General features: G+C 34.4%; 1 protein-coding gene across 2 annotated transcripts in view; it reads right to left on the reverse strand.

Moving 5' to 3' along the window:
- The window catches only part of LOC148953458 (uncharacterized), a 216,483-nt gene that overhangs the window by 36,241 nt on the left and 161,003 nt on the right, over positions 1-19,239 (reverse strand). For both annotated transcript variants that reach the window (XM_089087689.1, XM_089087688.1), the window contains exons 5-9: positions 18,188-18,349; positions 14,067-14,147; positions 11,950-12,117; positions 7,091-7,268; positions 2,636-2,782 (exon numbers count right to left, since the gene is read on the reverse strand). In XM_089087689.1, the coding sequence (XP_088943815.1) occupies positions 2,636-2,782; positions 7,091-7,268; positions 11,950-12,117; positions 14,067-14,147; positions 18,188-18,349 (736 nt within the window). The remainder of the gene's footprint in view (positions 1-2,635; positions 2,783-7,090; positions 7,269-11,949; positions 12,118-14,066; positions 14,148-18,187; positions 18,350-19,239) is intronic.

Here is a 19,239-nt window from a genome sequence, read left to right on the forward strand (position 1 = left end):
TGACAAATAAAAACAAACGGCTTTAAATAATTTTTTTTTTTTTTTTTTTTTTGTAGAGCACAAGATTCAGTTTTACAGTGCACTTTGGTTACCATTTCTATGATGGAAAAACTGGGTAGAATGGATATGGTACTATTATAATGGAAACCCTCAACCTCATATTTATAATCTCCCCCTTGTATACTCCTCCTCCCAAACCCCTTAACATTTTTCATAGACCTTCAAATGACTAACTGAACAAGCAGACTACTGCAATGTCATAGAGAGCTGTTTAAGGGCTTATTTAAAAACGAAGTTTTATATATTCGTGCTTTTGCTAAATTCGTCTTCATAACAACATCATAAACTGCCATATTGCACCAAAAAAGAAACTTTCCGGTGCCATAAGTGGTATGGAAGGGCTAGATAGTTTGAAACAAGTGTCGTCATAGTTTCCATGGTTGAAAACCTTAAACCCCAGTGTTACAATCCTTCATATAGTATACTTTCCCTCCCCTCTCACTAATAAGTTTTATAAATTGTGGACCGACTAGCAGGAGCAGCAGGCTACTCCAACACTGTAGAGCTAACTTTTAAGCCAAAAAAAGAACAATATTTCATCTAAAATGTTTTTGTAAGTAGTCGCTCTGTTTCTCTGTGGTTCAGCTATTTGACAAGCTGAAATGTTTCTATGCCATGACTGAACTATACTACATAGTTTTACTAAAACTATAATTCTGGAATTCTAGAATCCTAGAATTATATAGATTTTTTGACAAAATTCCATATTTTCCAGGGAAAGCTTAAGAGGAATGTGAAGCAAAGCCTATATATGACTATGCATATGAAAGCAAAACATATATATGTATGATGCCGTGTTTTAGCAAAACTCGTGACACTTCTATAATTTTATTGCCTTGAAACGAAAATCTTTGTGTATGGTTTAATTCTGTATATCTATCAAACGTAAAAACAGACAAAAAATAATTAAGAAAAACTAAAGTTCTTCTAATGGAAGAAAACAGCGAGGGTGAATTAAAACTAATAAAAATTATTACTTTACATTTTATGAATCATATATTTGTTATATTGGTTCAAATAAACAGACTCGTAATATTTTTCTAAATTTCTAGAATTCTGAAAAACTAGCACTTTACTGAAACCTGCTCTTACTTACTGTTTTGAGAGAATTACATTATATACTAAAATTCACTGATTTCATGGCCGATGATAGACTGCTGAGACCATACGAAATTAGTCCTCTATTTTCTGCTGGGTACTTAAGGACTTTCTGCTCCTGATCGTGCTTTGTCGTGTCAATTTTGTCTTTTCAGTGAAGTGGCAGTATTCTGTTTTTGGTCGCTAATTCAAAAAAGGAAAGTTTAGTAATGACAAAGAAGAAAAGACACCAAATTCTGCATCAGAAGAGAATAAAATATCTTCTTCGGGGTTCGCATTCGCAAATTAGGTGTGAAACCAAAAAGTCACGCAACATTTCAAATTGAACAGCCCTTTCAGAAGATATCACAGATAATGAAATAACTTTGGCCATCATCAGTAACTTGGGGATAAACTGCTCTTGAATATCGATACCGGTATATTGAACATCGAAAGTGAAAATGTCGATATAATGGAAATTCATATATCACCAAACACAGCGTTTAGCCAGGATTCTCACTTTTTCTTAGGCATGACATAGAAAAACACCAGCTTGGCAAATAGCTGCACCACAGAGAAACAGAGCGACTACTTATAAAAATGATTTAGATAAAATATTGTTCCTTTTTTGGCTTATAAGTTAACAGAGAAATACAAGAGAATCAGAAAATGCTTCACAGACGTGGAACAATTAAATTAAATACTTTTTTTAATTACTTCCTCTTTTTAACCATGTTTTACCACTTTATACCGCCCTTTTATCGCTTCTTTACTACTTTTCTACTATCTTTTTCTCGTGGGTTGACAGAGGAAATAGAACTAACAGTCAGTTGTCTTTTGTCTGGAATCATTTGCTTATACAACTGAGAAAAGTATGCTGTGATCTAAAAAACACAAATTTTTTGAAAAGCATAAAATACATTTTCCTGGAATACTGGTATTTCATGACCCTCAATGCTTAGTAAATAAACTAGTTAAAATCTGCTATGAACTGATTAACATTATGCTTTCATTTCTAACATACGCTTAATACGTGTGCAATTGACTTAAGAAAATACTTCACAGACGTAAAACAATGAAATTAAAGCTCACTTTTTACCACTTCGACTTTATTAACCGTATTTTACTACTTTTTTCCGCTGCCTTTTTAGCATCTTTTTCTCGTTGGTTGGACTAGACAGAGGAAGTAGAACAGACAGTCAGTTTTCTTCTGGCCGTCTATGATGGAGCAGTTTGCTTATATAAGCTGAAAATAGTATGCTGAAAAATGAAAACTGATCTAAAAAAAATGACTTTTCGAAAAGGATAGAATTTGTCTTCTATTGGAAGTCTGGAATTCATTGACCCTCAATACTTAATGTAAAAACTAATTCACAAATGAATATGAACAATCTAAATAATTATGGCTTTTTGTTGTTCTTGTGAAATCTGCTTATCCGTATTATAGGATGAAAACGGTTGCCCTGGCCAAAACAAATAATAGGTTAGAGATTCTTACTTATTTGTGATTGATGGTGTTTAGTAAGGGACTCAATTTTCTCATCGTAAAAAATTTCTAGTTCTTGTTTCTTCTGTTCCAATTTCTCTCTAACTGCGGATTCAATGTTGGCACTTATTCTATTTTCACAATCTTGTAGTAGATTATCTGAAAGTAGAAACGCAGAATTAAATTCTTAATTTGATCTCTTATTCAAAAAAAATAATTAACCTAGGAATAAGTACTCTTCCTTAACTTAACATAAAATATCTAAGTCAATTTTGACATTTGTTAGTTTTTACGTAGACTAGTGTTAGTTGACCTTATTACATAAAAGACAGCATAACTCCTACTACTAGAGAAACATAGCAGCATTAAGCCGCCTGATTCCAACATAGCAGCCCACTATTCTCTTCCACTATATTCTGTTTTTTAGATTCACTCTTAACTCTTTAATGCAAAGTTCTTAAGAAATATCAGTAGTGACTTGTGAGCTTTCCCCACTCCATTTGAGGACCTTTTATCTATTGAATGGCCCTGCTAGACTGATACACAGCAAGATTTTTTGCAATTCGTCAGTCTTCGTCGACATTAAGACATTATTTAATGTTGTATATAATCTTTCCAGTGTTCTTGTTTTCGTAACAGACTAACTTTCAAAACTGAATCTTTTCAGAACAGATAGAAAAGAACAATTTGTCGTTCTTATCCAGGGATGGCGGTAAGGCTTCATGGCCCCTCGGTGAACATGGTGAGTGGAACCGGGCTTTGAGCAGAGTCAGATGTTTCAATATTTACAAATTTGATACATACAGGTGAAGATTTTGAATAGCCCGGGCGTAACAAAACCCCAAAATAATTATTGACGTTATCATTATAGCAAAAAAATTTAGGCACTTGCTTCACACGGAGTAGGAATTTAAACAGCTAAGTTACTATGACTGAACGAACGATTCTTGCAAGACAATTTCAAGATACTATATATTACTAGATTTCTCTAATATTTTGTCATTTGTCATGAAAGAGAAACACAACATAGAGAGACATCCAAGAAAAAACTGTCATGGACTGCATCCAAATTTTGTCAGTCAGTGAACTTTTTTACCTCAATCATAGGGTAGTTCATATTCTTAAAAAGAAAAAAGTTTTCAAACAAAAATTGAACTAGAAAATTCAAGCTAATGAAGAGCAGCAAAAAAAATCAAATACAATTTAAATATTATATGAAAATTAGTTATTGCTGTATTAACATTTTGACTGCCTCTTGCTTTATAAGCAGTAAGAAATTGGAAAGCCAAGTTAGCAGGCCCTATAACTGAAGAAACAAATTTCCAAGAAAATTCCAAGGGAACATGAATTAGTACATTTCTCTAATATTTTGTCATTGATTATGAAAGAGAAACACAATACTGGGAGATGTCCAAGAAAAAACAGTTATGAACTGCATCCAAGTTATGTCAGTCAGTGAACTTTTTTACCTCAATCATAATGTAGTTCATATACTTTAATAGACAAAGTTTTCAAACAAAAGTTGAAATAAAAATTCAAGTTGATGAACAGCATAAAAAAAAAAACGTAATCTAAATATTATATGAAAACTTTTATCGTTGTACTAACATTTTGACTGGCTCTTCCTTTAGAAGTGATAGGAAATTGAAAAGCCAAGTTAAGCAGTAGGAAATTGAAAAGCCAAGCCAAGAAATAAATGTCTGAAGACAATTTTAACAGACTATGGTTTAGTACATTTTCTAATATTTGGTCATTTATTATAAAAGAGAAACAAAACATTGGGAGATGTCCAAGGAAAAAACAACTATAGACAACGTCCAAATTTTGTCAGCCAGTGAACTTTTTTACCTAAATCATGGTGTAATTCATATAATTTAACTGAAAGGTTTTCAAATAAAAGTTGAGAACTCAAGCTGATAAACAACAACAAAAAAATACAGATAGAATCTGAATATTAATTGAGAATTTCATATAATATTATACAGAATACAAATCTCATAAAATAAAGTCTATTAAATAGAAATTCGGCAGATTTTAATCATTCAGACAAAATATTTTACCTTCGAAAATATAATTTTTCCTCCTCATGGAATGTAACATAGATATAAGTTCTTGATGTGGGAAAAAACAAAAACATCGTTTTGGGGAAACAAAGGGGAACTTTAAGGCTCAAAGTTATCAAAAGAGATCTACCTTTAGTGGCAAGGAAAAATATTTTTCTTTAGTTTTGCCCCCTCATCCTCCGTACTCAAAGAATAATTAGGCATGCCCTCTGAACAAAAACTAAGATTGTGCCTATGAAGTATTAGTTTAAATAAAGGTTAAACAAAGGTATAAAAACTCTTATGGCAAATAGTAGCAGGAGCAATAGTTCAAGAATATGCGAAAAACAAAATACAAAATCAATTAGCAGAACACCAAAAGATAAGCTTGCAAAGGCATGCCACAAAACAACGACGAAAATTGCTAATAGATATAAGGTAATTAATAAAAATAAATTAATTTAAAAACAAAATTAGTTCAAGAGCTAAGAGTTGGAGAGTGATACATATACCAGGTTGAAATTACATACAACGAGAAACACACGTAGCATTATACTTCATCATCTGGAACGATATTTGTTTTTAATAACAACTCAAATTAAATAAATGAAATAAAAATAAAATAGTCAAAATAGAAATAAATGAAAGGAAAATAGTTTTACTGAACCAAATCCATTCAATCTATTTTATAGGTTTACATGTCCAGCAGCTCCATATTACCTGTCTTTTGATTCTTCTTCTCAGCAGGGACGTCCCCCAGGCGCGTCCTCAGGTGGCGGATAGGGGAACGCTCTAAATACATTCAGAGTACCTCCATCGGAGGCGTAGACCAAGGGGGGACCAAGTCTCTGAGGATCCATAATTGAAACTGGGGAACCCTCGCCCGGGGGCATAAATAAAAGCAGAGGATGAAGAAGAACCCTCAAGTGTATCAGCACTCGAGGACTCGGCAGGGCTCACTGGCGTGTGGACAAGTCCCGTGAGTTACAAGCCTTCTCCTAGCAATGGGTGGGATTGTATAGTGACGAAAAATACCATCGTGGGAGGATCCTCTGTAGGAGGATACCTGAAAAAGGGCGGAAGATCCACACATGGACAACGGTCTTTGTAAGTTGACGGAGAGGAGTGGCTTACCCCTGTCAACGAATCAGCCAAGAAACCTACTCCATTCTAAATATGAATATGACCGGAAACTCGAAAGATCAAAGTATCTTTCGAGCCATCTCTGACCATCTCTGGATCAAACCATCTCTGGGTAACCAATGACCTTTGTTACCGTACGCGGTACGGTACGGTACGTACCGTACGACCTTCATAGGCTAAGAAGACCCCGTGACGGGACGACACTAATATTAAGGAAAAATGTTTTTAATACTGGCCCACTTAGCGCTCGAACCTTACCAAAACCTGAGAAAATCAATCTTCTATCGAAAGAAATTTATAGGTACAAATGAGATGTGGTTGGCCTGGCTGAGACGCACCTCCCACGAGCCGGAGAAGAAAATATCCTTGGAACCACTTTCCTATTGTCAGGATGTATCGACAATGCTCACCGACAGCTCTCTCTGCAGCTGCCAGAAGGTCAGTGACCAACTTTACTGTTATATCGAAAAGAATTGCGACCATCTGTCTGAAAGGACACATCACACATCTCTCATTTGTCCAGATATACACTCCGGACTCTGCCCAAAGTGAAGGGGAGTGTGATCAATTCTACTCCCAATTATAGAGTTTAACTGACCAGATACCCAAAAAGGATATACTAATTATCATAGGTGACTTCAATGCAATGGTGGGCAGTAGCAATGCCAATCGGAAAGATGTCATGGGCTACATACACATGGGCGTTTTAATGCAAGGGGATAACGGCTAATTGACTTCTTTAGAGAAAATGCAATATATCACCAACACCGCTTTCAAAAACAGACACTGACAGAAGTTTACATGGAGATCACCCGTTGGAACGACTGAAAACATGATTGACTATATTCTAATATCCAGACGATGGAAGTCTGCTGTAACAGACACTGTTTGACTGCCTGAAGAAGACTTTGAATGGGATCACATGCTGCTGATGCCTCGTAAGAGGTGGACTGACCTCTTTGATCCGTAACATATCACCGAACTATCTAGAACTGCACCTGACCAAACGGCATATCGAGCACTGGGCCATGAAATTTCGAAAGGAGCTCCCCCAAAACGTCATATGAGGATGGATGGGACTTGAGTAAGTAAGTAAGATCCATATGAAAGGCTTAAATTGACCAAAATAAATACTTCATTCATGATCGTGCTCCCAATATTGATTGGACTTTTGAGAAACTAGGTTATCGTTCATAACTTCTAATCACTGTACCTTTTTTTTAGCAACAATTACCAATTTTCGTCTACCTGAGGAAGTAGACTATAAAAATGATAAACTTACTCATTTCTGTTTCGTTTGAGTTTTTCAGTCGCTGTATCTCTTCTGAATGGGACTGGATAAGCTTTTCTATTTGTTTCTTCCCGTCACTTATATCACGCTCTGCTTGAGACTTTAGTAACTCAGTTTGTCTTGAAAAATTATGGTCCTTCAAAGCCAGAGCATCTTGGAGCTCAACAATCTACAAAACGTAAAGGTAATGGTGTTAACAGTGTTTAACTGTATTTAGCTAACGTTGTTTGTAAGTTGCCAGTCCAAAGTGAAAAAAGAATATTCTATTGTGTTTTTGGACTAAAAAACTCCAAATCTTAATTTCGCTACAAGCATAAGTTTATTCTAACACCATTTTTTAATTTAGAAAGAAAACCGCTATTAATATAAGAAACTGATTAAAGAATTAAGAATTAGGGGGTGACAATTTGTACCAAATCAGAATTATTAAGAAAACTAAATTAAGAAGGATGGAAAAAAATTAATAAAATTCAAAGCTTTCTATTCTGAAAGCTCCCAAAGCGTAAAAGTTATGTCTATAGAAATTAAAGATTTAGAAGTAATTTAATAAGATTGTGCATTGTAGTTATGCCCACATTATAGTAGGTTCTTTGCCTTTCTAGGAACGAACAAAAATTAATTCAAAGAAAATAACAAGATCTTGTGGTCAGCTGAAAAGAAATGAGGTCAATTTACTTCTCACGATTGGAATAGTCACGTTAATTGGGAGTAGAGGAGAACTCCCACTTACTACATTTCCTACTTTTGAAACATAGCTTTTCTGTATCTTAATTTACCCAAAAAGAAAAAAAAAAAAAAAAAAAACAATATCTCCCTTTCTCAATTTCTATGAATTGGTTCAACAGGTCAGGACTAAACTTTCTTTAAACGTTAGAATAGGAGAAAATTTGGTTTATGGATTTCCTGGGGTACTTGGATTACCAATCACGTGTCCCGGCTTCAGTTTTAGGTCCCAAAATTAGCAAACTCCTGCTCCAATTTTAGACACTAAAGAGCATAAACCCGGCTACCAAAGGCCCAATTTTAAGGAGTTTTCCACCGTTCCAACAAAAACTGTTAGCTAACAATTTTTCCAAGAATAGTTTTTCCACTGTCCAACTATAAACTGTTGGCTAGCACTGTAAGAGTATATCTTTAACAAATCGAATATTTGTTGAAGAAAATTTTTGGAGAATTTAAAGCAAAATATTTCTGTTAGCTGACAATTTTGTTGCCGCTGTCCAGACAAATACCTGTTATCTAACATTGTTAGCAAAAAATTGGACGGTGGAGAAACCCTTTTAGTGAGAACCGACATTTTCCATCAAATTACTATTAACTAATACTCAAAAGGGGACTCAGTATTGGTCACCTTGCAACAATTTTTTTTAGAGAAGATGAAAATTAATTGTTGTTGATTCCGGTACATAAATATTCTCATCTTTCACTTCATGTCAACTAACATCAGACAAGGAGACTCAGTATTGAGTCTAAACAATTTTTTAAAATAATAATTTAAGAGATAATTCATCAGCTTCAAAGATAGACATATTGAAATTTCTCATATACCAATTTTACCACATACCAATTTTACCACATATACCATATACCAATTTTATCACATCAATTTAATCATATACCATATCAATTTATCAATTTACCATATCAATTATTTGTCAATTTAATCATATACCAATTTTAGCACAAACAAAGCTGTATCCTTGGCTAGTTGTGATTGAACAGGAGCTTATTAAGAATGACCAGTAATGAATAACAATGATTTAATCATTAGTAATGTTGTGCATAAGTCTACTTAATTATTTTATTAAACACCAGTAATCAATATTAATAGGAGCAAAATAGTCATTGAAACTACTCAAGATTATGTTAGCTCAACTGTAGCTATGTATAAAAACATAGCTACTATTTTATATGTCCCAGTAGAATAGCCACAGTTGAGAGTAACACCCACATGACTATCCTCCAATACTTGTAAGTAATAATAGATTAACGGGAGATACATCATGTCCAAGGTTTAGTCATGAAACTGCTAAGAATACTTTTCTGATCACAAAACACCAACTTCAGCTCATTGAGATGTTATATCATCAAAATTCTATCTTCTCCTCACGTTCGGTATGGGCTGTGGGGTGCTTGATGAGAATACCATCAAACTAGAAGGATCTTAGTTCTCTGATAAAAAATATCTATTTGATGTCAGTGAGCTTTACTGCCATATCTGTTACCTCTAGCCGGGTTGTCGATTAGAAGGTCATCGATTAGAAGCATGAACATCCTTACTTATCAGAGAGCAAAAACACATCGTTAACTTTTTCCAGATAAGTATTATCGAAGAATTTGTATAAACTAATACTTTTGGTTGATTTTTTCCTAGAATTCCCCGTTCATGAAAAAAGGAAAAAAACTACCAAAAGTCAGAATTTGATTTACAACCTGGTTACCGCTGCGTCTATACCTGTAGTCTCTTGAAAGACTAGAATAGTTGTTAGTAGTAGTAGCAGTAGAGATAGCATAAACATAAAATATATTTAATACGTAACCTAAACTAACCTAACCTAGGTACCTTTTTCTTACCCCTTTAACACCAAAAACTGAATTTTGATATTCATTAGAGTGAGAATAGCTCATAAAAAAAATCGTTGTTATCTTTTTCTCTCATCAGGTTTGATATCAAAAGTAAAAATTTTGATGAGACAAGTTTAGTCCTCCCCAAACGCGTGTTCTGGTCTTTAAAGGCTATACCGGGGCCTAATTTCTGATGCGAATGATTATCAAGTGCATTAAAGTTGATTTCTGGTATATATTTTACATTTTTGACTCGGAGCTAAATCCAAGAGATAAATAAAAGAAGTATAAAACAACCCGAGTAAAAACAGAAAGATCAAGAGTTTGATGGTTTATCAGAAATGCAATGCTCAAGTCACAGAGAAACTGGGGGGTATTTCTATATAATCCCCCCTTGAACGGGGGGGGGGAGTATTTTATATAAAAGATCTATTGATTTCCAAGGACAACTATAGCTTCAAAGGAAAGTTACACGTTTTCAATATGTTTGGTGTCATATGCCATATGGTGTCATATGGTGCCATATGATGGTGCCATGTGTTTGGTGCCATTTTTTGTGACTTTTCGCTTAGATTTTTCTTTTTAATTTGCCACCCATTGATATCGAAACTTTGTATGAAGAGTTTTTTCTTTCAAAATCGAATGACCAGTTTTTAAAGAGGTATATGGTTGTGTAACTTTCCACCTAACCAATTCAAGCAATGAGATTTCATTTTAACTGTCCTTGGTACTTTAGAACAGTTTATCAAAAAAAATTAGAATTATTTCTTATTATTTTTTTCTACATTTGACGTTGATAACAATAATTAATAGCTTTTATATAAAAAAAAACTAAAAAAACAGTATTGTATATAAAAAAAATATAAAAAATCAAAAGACTAAAATGCTTTTTATTCTTTTCCTGGTTTAAAATTATACTGAGGAAAGCCAGTGGTTTTCAGAAATCTTTAGGTTATCAGGTTCTTATTAGCTTAAAATTTCACAGGAAAACTATTGAATTTTCAAAAAGGAACGGCTGTTTGGCTGTCTTTTCTGACATACAGTTAAGGAATGCATCTGATTGGCTTTCGAAAATATTCCATAGACGTGAACCAATGAAAGTACAGGTTTTGCAATAGAACCATAGAAAAATAATCTCTTTTTTTCTCTTCGATTTAGTAGTTTTGTGACTAGAAAAGACCTATTGACTGTCCTTTTTTGACAAAAATGTATTTATTTTTGTTTAAGAATGAAAATATATATAGCAGAGGTTTATTTTACTAGCCCTTTTTTTAGGGAGTTAGTACTGCAGTGTGGTATTATTAGATTTTGGTATTAAGATGCATTTTAGAATCGATGGGGCAAAATTACATTTAAAACACGTTTTAAATAAATTTATTTGTTGGCTCGAGACAAAAATAAATACCTACTGGAAACAAAACACGAAAATAGTATTGCCATGCAATTTGTTTCTTATTCAAGATCATTATTTACACTGAAAAGGGGTCTAAATATGCCAAAAGAGACAAAATACTTGGAACTAGGCTTGGCTTCAATACAGGAAAAAAATGGGGATACGCATATAAATCTACATGAAGCAACTATTATTTCAGTTTGTTTTGAATTTTTCTTTGTTTTGTTTACTCCCCATGCGACATCTTTATTTTCTTTTTTGAGAAAAGTAACATTGTATTTTGTAGATTTTGAATTGTAAGATTTTATTTTGATTTATTTATATTATACAGATGTTACGATCAATCTAAAACATATTTGGTGAAGAAGAGAAAAGTTTTGTTTTCCCTTGGATGATATATTAAATTTAGTGATTACCCTCTCAGAAAATTACCTAGAATCCATCGATTTGCCTATGGTTATGATGATTATCGTGCTTACAAAAATATAAATTAGAAACTTAAAAATAAGGGCTTTTTTTAGTTTGTTTTCTTCATCTTCCTTTTCTCTAGACTGTCATGTGATAAACTGATTGATTATTGTGGGGGTTGTATTATTTTCAATTGCTTAAAGAAACAGTTCAATGGCAACATCCTTCAAGTTAACTTAGAAAAAATGATACAATTTAAATGTGTTGCATATTTTATACAATAAAAAGCATTTTTTTAGGGGTTGCCCACTTTGAAAATTGCTTACATTACGTGGCACGCGCCACAAATGGCAAAAATGGCCAACCCATGGCAAGAAGTGCCAACAATTTTGCAAGATTAGGTGCCGCGCGGTGGAACAAATTTTACTCTGAGATATAAAACAGATTGTAGTCAATGGGTAATGTCTCTGTATTTTTTACATACCCTGGAAAGTAACTCCCTTTGCTTTGACTCTAGCGACGTTTTGATATCTTGTAATTCTTGATCCTTTTCAAGTCGTAAGGATTCCAGGGCTAGATTATTTTCTTCGTGGTGAATTGCCTCCAGCTCCAGTCGGAGACGTAAGCATTCACGCTTGAATTTGTCTTCCCACTAGAACAGAAAAACAGTTCATTTGAAATAGATGTTTTTATTCTTATTCTTCGAAGTAATTCTATTGGTGTCAATAAGCATGATTTTATTATTATTTGGTTGATTTACTCCACTGGATCGTAAATAAAATTTGGAGGAAATTATATTTGGAGGAGAATTTGAAAAAATTAAATTTGGAGGAAAATTTTAGGAAATTAAATTTCGAAAATCTTAAGGTTTGCCTTTCTCGACTTTTTTAACAAAACACCATTGCAACTTTGAGAAGTTGGTTTATTCTTGGGATATTCGTTTACACTCGTTTTACATTGTCACAACACTTGTAACATATTTTACTTCCCAAAACTTTTATTCCTTTGAAAAAAAATAAAATCTTCCAAAAAGTAACAATTACAAAACATTTTGCATCATCCCTTCTACGGAACCGGGCTGCGAAAATTGTGCTCTATTTTGTTTTTCTCAGGAAATTTCTAAAAACATGCATTGGAACGAAATAAACTTTGTTCTTTTCCTAGTAAATAGTAAATGTTCCTAGTAAATAGTAAATAGTATCCTTTATTTTTACCTTTTATAATCATGGGTGTACCAGTAATTATTTTGTAGAAGAGATTTTAGTAATGACTTCTGAGCGGAAAAAATATTTTAAAAACAATTTTGCAAACACTTATTAATCTCCATTTCTCATTTGTATTCTGAGCTCTCTTTGAGCAACAATACAAAAATAATAATAGCTTTCCAATCTGTAGAACTAGAGTCACTACCCAGGTACCCTATGGTACCCGGCTCAACCTCTTTGAATCTATATATGGGGCAACAGTTTGCTAGTTTCGATAATCCAAAAATTTAAAGACCATTTGCTGCCAATTGCCAGTTTCAGTTACTAGAAGTTATTAGAATATGCAGAAGAAAACTGGTGGCGAATTTATTTTTACGTATTACCTCTAGAGACCCTCTCTCAATTAATATAAATCGCAAATTCATAAGAATTAAATATTTACTTGGGAAGAAAATATCGAAGGCAGCTCTACCATATATAGAGCAGTTTCATTTTATTTATTGATTTTCAAAAGGCACCGGAATCAGGAGGCAGTTAGCAAGCAAGCTGCTAGCCCGGGCTTAGTTCAAAAGCAGCACCAGTCTGAATACCTGAGTAGGCTCGATTTTTAATGCAAGCTAGAAAATGATCATAAAATGCCATGAGAACTTCAAATGTATACTCAGAAATAAGAAAAGGTGGAAATAAAAATTATTAAAAATTTAGGATGCTGCAAAAAAATTTTATGTCTACAAGGGAATCACTCAAAAACTTGTGAAAGCCTTCGAGATGTTGTTCACAAATTTTAAATCAAATCAAAAACAGGGAAAATTGCTCCTCAGTATGGTACTTTTTAATTTACCATTTTTTATGTACTAGTGAGTGTGGGGTATAAGGACATTGTAATAATAAAGGAAGGCCAAAAGGATATTTCCAAAGATGTGAGCCAGATAGATACAATTTTATTTTTGGAATTATTTCCTTGGTTGTAGTGCATGAAATCAGTTAATGAAAATATGTAGAAAACAAATTTTATGCTTCGAAATTTGAAATTGTCGACTCCAAGATATTTTTGAAAGATAATAAACTCTTTTGGAAAGCTCCAATGAACGTCTTAAAGAGAGAAAATGGGTGCAACCTTCCTCTGTTCAAAACTTTAGTTTAAAATTGCAAAGTACTTTTGGAATCTCGGGCTAAGTATAAAATGGTTAGTAGGAGTCAGTCAAAAAGTTTTAATGTTCAGTGGGCCCTAAGTCTAAGATTTAAGCTTAGACTTAACTGCAGAATATTTCTTTCACTCATCCAACCTTTAGTTATGCATTGCTCCAAGGAGGATAAATACTAGTTTCTACACAAAATATAAATAAAAATCGATATAAACATCTTTATATGCATCTAAATATAAATGTTGGCTCACCTCTCCACATATTTCTTGCTTAGCTTCTTCAACTCGCTTTTTCAAAGATTCCTCATCAAGCATTACACGCTTGGAGTGATGCTGAAAGTAAAAGGAATTTAAATCAGTCTTACTTCACATCTCTAAAGATCATTCACCGCTAACACAGTCCTAACACAATATAATCAACAAGCCTCTTATGAAAGGCTTACTTGGGAAATTACAGTGTCAGTATAAAAGAAATTCTGACAAAGCTGGAACAAACAATGTAAACAATTATTGAATAAGATTCCCCTTGCTAGGTTAAAAATAAATATAACGTGACCGTTTTAATTTATAGCCTATTGGGATCACCTGCAAGTTTATTTATGGGCTAAAATTTGAGGGGAAGGGTAATTCTCACAATGTTAGAAACGCACAGATTATATAAAATACTTTAAAAAGTTTGGGGTGAATTGCCTGAAGGAATGTATTCTACACCTAGATTCTGGAAATATTTGAAGACAATTGACCTTTAACTCCATTATCGTCTGTGGCTAAGGGGTAGACCATTAACTTCAGTTATAATCAATGATTTCCTCAAGATAGCCAAGCAGTGACTGAGTTTGACTTGATTACCTTCCCAATCATAATCTTCTACGATAGATACTCACCTAGAAAGGTATCCTCAGTTGATTAAACAAGTTTCAAATCTGTGCCCAAACCAGTAATTTGATAATAGTGACACCCCTGTGCCATCCTACTGCTCACCCCCACTTTTGTGTACCACTTTATCCCCTTCCGCGCATTATCGTGATTCTACACTTTTATCATGGGTTTGGCGTCAGACACAGCCTAGTAAGAAAAGAACAGTAGCCCATAATAACGAAAAATTTAAGAATATTGCACCCAAAGATATTGTCTTCACGAAGTAGTCGAGCTAAATATACATAGCCACAGGCATGGTCAATAGGATACTATTTTAAAACCAAACCAGTATCTTTTTCTCTTGAACCACCTAGCTTTTTTAATTTTTCATTTTATACAACTACTACTAACGACTCACCGCAGCACCAAGCCGCCCGAGGCCAATACAGCTACTTACGCTCCTCCTCCACCCCAATCTATTCAAAGCCTCCCGTCTTACACCCGCCCACGAAGTTCCCATTTCCTTTAAATCTTTCTTTATGACGTCCTCCCACCCCAGACGGGGACGACCTGCTTTCCGTTTAGCCCTAGACGGTTGGCCGAAAAGAACAATCTTCGGAAATCTGCAATCCTTCATCCGCACAACGTGCCCTAGACACCTCAACCTTTCTTTCATTATAGCCATAGAGAGCGGTATTGAACCACATTTTTCGTATAGCCTATTGTTTGAAATACGGTCAGTCAGCCGGGTACCCAGAACAATCCTTAAGCAATTTCTTTGGAAAAAATCTAGCAAATCTTTATCCGCTTTTCGGAGCGTCCACGCTTCAGAGCCATATTTGACCACTGTCATCACTGTAGCTTCTAATATTATAATCTTGGTTTGCAGACTTATCTTCCTATTCTTCCAAACTTTTTTTAACTGTGATTTTTAACTGTGAAAAAACACCCTGATCCTTGGCTATTCTACTTTTAACATCTTCACTGCTCCCACCATCTTTACTAATAATACTACCAAGGTAAGTGAAGCTGCCCACCTGATCAATCTTTTCATTACCCAACGTCACCTTTTCATCTTCACTTATTCCTAGCCTTAGTGACTTAGTCTTCCTAATAGAACCTCTAAAACCTCATTCATTTTTCTCACACTTTCATCTAGGATGCTTAAATCATCAGCATAATCCAAGTCCAGGAGAATTTTTCCTCCCCATTTGATTCCGTGGTCTCCCATTGCCTTTCCTGTGCTCCTTAAAACAAAGTTCATCAAAATAATCCATACAAAGGGGGATAGAACACAACCCTGCTTAACTCCTGATTTAATACAAAACCAGCTGCTAACCTCATTTCCTACCTTAACCGCAGCAGTGTTCTTCTCGTACATAGCACTAATCACTTTAATCTATTTCTCTGGTATACCATACAAGGATAAAAGCTTTACTAAAGCTCTTCTATCAACAGAATCGAACACTTGCTCCTAATCTATAAAACTGAGGACCAAAGGTGTTTGAAAACTCAGGCACTTCTCAATTATTAGCCTAAGAGTGAAAATTTGGTCGACACACCCTCTACCTATTCTAAAACCGCACTGTTCTTCTCTTAAAACTTTGTCTACGCCATCTCTCAGTCTAAAAAGTACCATATTACTAAGTAATTTACTACCTACAGAGACCAGACTAATGCCTCGATAATAACCACACTCACTTTTATCACCTTTCTTATAAAGGGGCTTAAGTAAGGTTTTCCTAAAATCGTTAGGTACTTCCCCTTGTTCAGAAATCATATTCATAATCTTCAGTAACTTATTTCTAACCTCAGAGCCACCATATTTAAGAAACTCATTTACCATCCTATCAGCAACTGGAGCCTTATTTTTTAATCCTTTTAGTACTGTTGCTAGTTCCTCCTCACAAAACAAATCTTCCTTCACGTCCGAGGTATCAAAAACTTTTGCATTTCACACCGTATCTTTTCCTGCAACTTTATCTTGGTCGAACAAATTCTCAAAATGTTCAGCCCATCCCTCTTTAGTTCTTTCCTTATTACTAATTGCGGCCCCATTTCTATCTTTAACTGGTAAAAGTCCGGATTGACTACTCCCTTTCAATTTGTTAACATGCCAGTACAATATTTTACTATTATGCCGTTTAGATGCATCTTCCATTTCCTTGACCATTTCGTCTAAGATCTCTATTCCACACATTCTTATTTAACTGCGAAATATATCCTCCACTTTCGTTATGTTCTCATTAGTTGCCTTTTATCTATTATTCAGATAATTCTTGTACAAGTCCTTTCTCCTTTCTACTAAACATAAAGATTTTTCACTAATATTCTTAGCTGTTGTTCTAGCTTTCTTCCCTATTACACCTTCAGCAACTTCACAAATTATTTTTCTAACATTATGCCAACCATCTTCCACATTATCAAATTTTAAACTCTCAAGTTTAGCATTCAACTGCTCCTGGAAAATTTCTCTCAAATTCTCATCCTGGAATCTACCAACATCATAACTTCCCGGGGGTAGTTACCCTTCCGATTTTTCAGCTTTAAATTAACCCTTGACACTACTAGATGGTGATCTTTACTTTTAACATCAATAAGAGCACTCCTATATACCCTATTATCTTGTATTGATCCTGCCAGTCTTCAGTTTACTAAAATATAATCAATAAGGTGTGCTGTCTTACCATCACGTGAATACCATGTTAACTTATGAGCCATTTTATGACCAAACACCGTATTGGTTATCCCTATTTCTATCCCTATCTTCAAACACCGTATCCCTATTTCTACCAACCTGGGCGTTAAAATCTCCCAGTAATAGCATCATATTTCTACCTGGGACCCTGTCTATTTGCGCCTGTGACTGTAAGTAAAATTCATCTGAGTTTCACAAATTCACTAGTATCTTCGTCAGTCGGTTCTACAGGGGCGTATACTACTATAACTGACACCCTGAACTTTTTAGTCATAAAATGAGCAATTAGTATCCTATTATTAATACCTTCCCAGCCTAAACAAGACTTAGCCGCTTCCTTATTCATCATGAGCCCTACTCCCTGTCTGTGTACCCCATCCTTCCTGTCTGAGTAAACAAATTCTATATCACCTAATTTCATGCTTCCTACCCCTGAGATATGAGTTTCTGAAACTCCCAATAAATCCAGTTCAAATTGTCTGAAATCATCAGTCAAAATCTCGATACGATAGTCATTTTTTAATATCGTAACATTCCAAGTTCCAATTTTCATGTTCTTTAAATCATTGAAATTATTTTCGCCTCAGAAAAAGAAATGATCCCGGATACAAGTGCAGGACGGGGATCCTTCCCCCCGTTTCCCCCGAAGGTTTCATTTTATAGGTAAGGCCTATAATGTGATAGCATCATAATTTGATACGCTCCACTTCAAAATACACTTTAAGAGGCTTTAGAAGAAAATCGGGGCTCTGAATTTCTTTCAAATTTATTGGCTTATTTAATGGCTCTAATTCCATTATAAAATATTTCAACTTACTTCATCATTTTTCTTTAATTTTTTCACATGGTCTTGGAGTATCCTTTCGTCATTTTTGAGCTGTTCTATCTGACGTGCTGCAACACGAATAGCTCGCTGCTGCTCTATCACTAAACCACGGAGTTGTATTACTTCTGCTTCAAAAGACTTCAAGTGGAGCACCTAAAAGTCAATGAATAACTCAAGTATTAGATGTTGATGAGCCATTTTGTACATCTAGTCTGGTGGGATATGCAAGGGATATCTAAGGGATAGCAAAGTTCCTCCTTTTTATAGTGATTGAACAAGGAATATCACAATAGTTAAAATAAACATTGGTTCTATATAAAATTCAGCCATCGGTGCTTCTTATAGTCTAAAGTCGGGGCATCAGCTTGCTAATTCAAGAGAACCTCAAGGCAGCTAAAGTCAGGATAACAGATTTCTAATTCTCACAATCTTTGAAAACTACTCAATAATAAAACAGATGATAAGAAAGTATCCTCGAATATATAAGGTAGACATCAGTGCTTTCCTGAAAAATATACAAAAAAAAATTTTGGGGCTTGACATTTGACTTGAAGAGGAGGTGAAGGGGTGTTGTGATTCATTTCTGTCAACAGATATTTTGCAGCACTGATTTCCTGCAAAATATATAATTTTTTTTTCTTGACCTGACATTCGACTTGAAGAGGAGTTGGAGGGGTGTTGTGATTCATTTCTGTGAACAGATATTTTGCATCTATTTTCTTCTAGATTTAATATTGACTTTTGTTTCTCAGCACACTATTGCTATAGTGTCCAGAGGCACCATCATCTGCTTTACTTTTTGATTCTTTCAAGTACCGAAATTAGCAATCGGTGTCTTCATTTTTAAATGCCTTTACATTTCTTAAGTGCGAAAATTAGCAATCTTCTGTCCCGACTTAAGATCCAAAGAGGCTCGACTTTGGTACTGAAGAATCGACTTTAATTTTACCTAAAGTAAAACTTTAACTGAAACAAAAAGTAAAGCTAAAAATCAAAAATAAAATTTTTTATTTTCTCCTTTTTGTAATGGATTTAAAGGATGT

Source organism: Artemia sp. Qi Xiang Cuo, chromosome 4, assembly GCF_049724085.1.
Source record: "Artemia sp. Qi Xiang Cuo chromosome 4, ASM4972408v1, whole genome shotgun sequence".
Classification (NCBI taxonomy): Eukaryota; Metazoa; Arthropoda; class Branchiopoda; order Anostraca; family Artemiidae; genus Artemia; species Artemia sp. Qi Xiang Cuo.